Consider the following 3,995-nt stretch of genomic DNA (forward strand, 5'->3'; position numbering starts at 1 on the left):
GGAACCAACATACGAGCCAGATACCAACGTGATCAATCATTAATTAGTTTCTTTAAATCCATAGAATTCCAATTTAACAATTTCTAATAAAAATTCATTACTCGGGCTAGGGACCTCGGAATTCGATTCTGGGCATACGCCCAGGTCCCATATTTCCTGCGGACCCTCCGGAACCGTAAAACACGAATCCGGGCCCGTTTGCTCAAAATGTTGATCAAAGTCAAACTTAGCCTTTTATAAAAATCCTAAGGAGTCAAATGCGCATATTTCAATCCAAACTCTTCCAAATCCCGAACCAACCATCCCCGCAGGTCATAAATTAGTTAAAGCAAGTACGAAGAGTTTATTTGGGGGGAACAGGATTCTAAAAAGGCAAACCGGTCGGATCGTCACAGCAAAATACACAAATTAATAATGAGAAAATAATAGTAATTGAATCTATAACTAATTCAATTCATGGTTGCAAGTGTACTCATGATCCTCAAGCTCCAAGTTCATAAAGGTACTTGTTTTACCATCTTGATTTTACGATTCTACGTCACCATGACCAATAACTTCTCCTATGACATCTGCCACATTTAAACAAATAGTTATAATGAGGTGATAAAACATTCAACAAAAAATAGCGAAAGGTAAAACAATTACCGAATAATTCATTCTCATCAACCTCAAGTTTATTAGGAGGATGGTGGAACAATACAGGGATAAGAAGAAGGATCTCCACATGGTGTTTATCGATCTAGAGAAAGCGTACGACAGGGTTCCTAGGGAGGTCTTATGGAGCTGCTTAGAGGCTAAAGGGGTCCCGGTTGCCTACATTAGGGTGATTAAAGACATCTATGATAGAGCTAAGACAAGGGTTAGGATAGTAGGAGGCGACTCCAAGCATTTTCCGGTTGTTACAGGGTTGCACCAAGGGTCTGCGTTCCGCCCCTTCCTATTTGCCCTGGTGATGGATGCCATAACGCATCATATTCAATGGGAGGTGCCATGGTGCATGCTATTAGCTGATGACATAGTCCTAATTGACGAGACACGACGCGACGTCAACGAGAGGCTAGAGGTTTGGAGACATGCCCTTGAGTCAAAAGGTTTCAGGTTGAGCAGGACGAAAACGGAATACCTCGAGTGCAAATTTGGGGCCGAGCCGACGGAAGTGGGAATGGAAGTGAGGCTTGACTCTCAAGTCATCCCTAAGAGGGATAGTTTCAAGTACCTTGGGTCAGTTATTCAGGGGCCGGGGAGATCGACGAGGATGTCACACACCCTATAGGGGTGGGGTGGATGAAGTGGAGGTTAGCGACGGGAGTCCTATGTGACAAGAAAGTGCCAACGTTACTGAAAGGTAAGTTTTATAGAGTAGTGCTTAGGCCTGCCATGTTGTATGGGATCGAGTGTTGGCCGGTTAAGAACTCACACATCCAGAAGATGAAAGTTGCAGAGATGAGGATGTTGAGGTGGATGTGTGGGAATACAAGGATGGATAAGATTAGGAATGAAGATATTCGAGAGAAGTTGGGTGTGGCCCCCATGGAGGACAAGATGCGAGAAGCAAGACTCAGATGGTTCGGGCACATTCAGAGGAGGAGCACTGATGCACCGGTGAGAAGGTGTAAGCGACTGGCTGTGGTGGGCACGGGGAGAGGTAGAGGGAGACCTAAGAAGTATTGGGGAGAGGTGATCAGGCAGGACATGGCGTGACTTAGGATTACTGAGGACATGGCCCTTAACAGGGAATTGTGGAGGTCGAGCATTAAGGTTGTAGGTTAGGGGGAAGTTGTGAATATTTCTACAGCGCACTAGAGTGAGACTAACCAGTTAGGAGTTAGTCGTAGGATGCTTCTGATCAGCTACTAATGATGGGCTTTATCTGTTGGTTATTAGTATACTTTCCTTCCTTTTCGTATTTCCTATATTTCTTATACTGCTGTTATTTTGTTATTTTATGTTATGTTATGTATTCTATGTTATTTTATGTTATTTTATTATGAGTCTATTGATAGTACTAATATATCGTCTCTTGTTGCTTTCTTGAGCCGAGGGTCTCCTGGAAACAGCCTCTCTGCCCCTCGGGGTAGGGGTAAGGTCTGCGTACATATTACCCTCCCCAGACCCCACTTGTGGGATTATACTGGGTTGTTGTTGTTGTTGTTGTTGTTGTCATAAGGCTTAAAGTTGAAGATATTCAAACTAAACTGTGGATCACTAATTTCATCCACACTCGTCCTATGAGAAAATGTCAGTTTCAATTTATGCTTGCTGGTCTTATTTTTCAGATTGTTTGGTCCAACCACAAAGTTTTTCATAACATACAATTCCATTTCATGTATTTTTATTTTGAAAATTCGCATAACAACTCTTCCAATAGTTGCATGAATCCGATCTCCCTAAAATAAAAAATTTGGAAAGAAATTTAAGTTAGTAAGGCGCATAAGTTGAAGAAAATACATCACAACTCGAAAAAAATAACAACATGTAAAAGAGTATGCACCTTTCCATCTTGAATAATTAGTTCAATTGAATTAGAATTTTCTGGTTTCTCGCGGTCTGGAACGTGCCATAATCTAACAACACGAACCTTCAAATTCGACCTCATTTTGGACATTGATATTTCGCTGATATAGTTATAGTTTGGAGCCATACTTTGCAGAAGTTTGTGTGGAAGCTAAACCCTAAGCAATGTAGAGAAGCCAACCGTAAACAAAAGTTGCTTAAATAAAGATTTCTAAGGAAAGACTATGGTAGTATATCAATTTTTAAGTATATGAAATCCTAATATCTAGAAAAGGCATGTGTAATCAATTTGTATGTGTGAGTTCTGAAGAAATGATACGCATCTTTCATTTTTTAGCTTTTGGCTTTTTTTAATTTTCAACGTTATTTTTGGAGGTTAATTAAAATTTGTTAACCACCAAACCATAAGTTTTCTTGTATTTTTCCTTTATCTTCTTGTTAGTTTTTTTAACATAGATTTCCTTTAATATAATTTAAATGTAAGATACAAAATATTTATTTAATTATTTTTTTCTTAAAAAAGAATACCTACCATAACCGAATTATACATAAAATTTAATTAAAGATACCTATAATAATGTATATTGTTCGCAATTAAGGTCAGATACAAAGCTTGTACTAAATATACAATTATTATTTCAACTTAAAATTAATGTGTAAGATACAAAACAAAATTTTAGTTAATTCTTTCTAAAAAAAGGTTTCTTACCTTAAAAGAAATTCTTAATAGTATTACAAATCGATGATCATGTAATTTTGTATGGCAAGTGTGACTGTGTGAGTAATCATATATTGTCATGTCACAATGATCTTTTTCTTTTACTTATTTTTGGACTTTGGTCCATAACACGTTTTTGGAAAGAATTTTTTCTTTCCATTTTTATGTCAGCAGAATATTTCATACCTTTTTTCTTACCCTTATTAACTCAAAGCATTTCATATTTCAACAGAATATTTGTCATATGTAATATTACTCCAAATATGGTTATATATGTTCACGGACAGCTCTATTTTCATATTTCATGCCCACAAAAAAAAATTAATTATTAATTAGATACAAAAAAAATATCAAATAATAATTTTTTGAAGGAAACCATGAACTTATATATAATATAACATAGATATGGTAATATATGTTCACGGATAGCTTGATTTCATCTTTCTTTCCCAACAGATTTTTTTCTTCAATTATTAATTAGATCCAAAAGAATAACAATTAATAATTATTTTCAATGTTATACAAATAGATTCCATAAAATTGCCAAGTGGCATTTTCTCACCATGCCACTGGGCTTAACCTCATGCTTCACTACTCTCCTTTTAATATAATATAGATATAGAATATCGATGTTTTACTATCCTCTTTTTAATATAATATAGATAGATATAGATTTAAAACATATCTAATTTTAGAATTATTATAATTTTAGCCAATTTTGGTAAGTTTCAGACCAATCCTGCTGCTTCTTCTTTTTCTCGAA

At 36.3% G+C, this 3,995-nt stretch overlaps 1 protein-coding gene across 1 annotated transcript in view; it reads left to right on the forward strand.

The window, feature by feature from the left end:
• Positions 686–3,995, forward strand: part of LOC109237550 — an 18,704-nt gene continuing 15,394 nt past the window's right edge. The window contains exon 1 of the mRNA XM_019403872.1: positions 686–1,221. Within this exon, the coding sequence (XP_019259417.1) occupies positions 686–1,221 (536 nt within the window). The remainder of the gene's footprint in view (positions 1,222–3,995) is intronic.

This window comes from Nicotiana attenuata, chromosome 1 (genome assembly GCF_001879085.1).
Source record: "Nicotiana attenuata strain UT chromosome 1, NIATTr2, whole genome shotgun sequence".
NCBI classification, from domain to species: Eukaryota; Viridiplantae; Streptophyta; class Magnoliopsida; order Solanales; family Solanaceae; genus Nicotiana; species Nicotiana attenuata.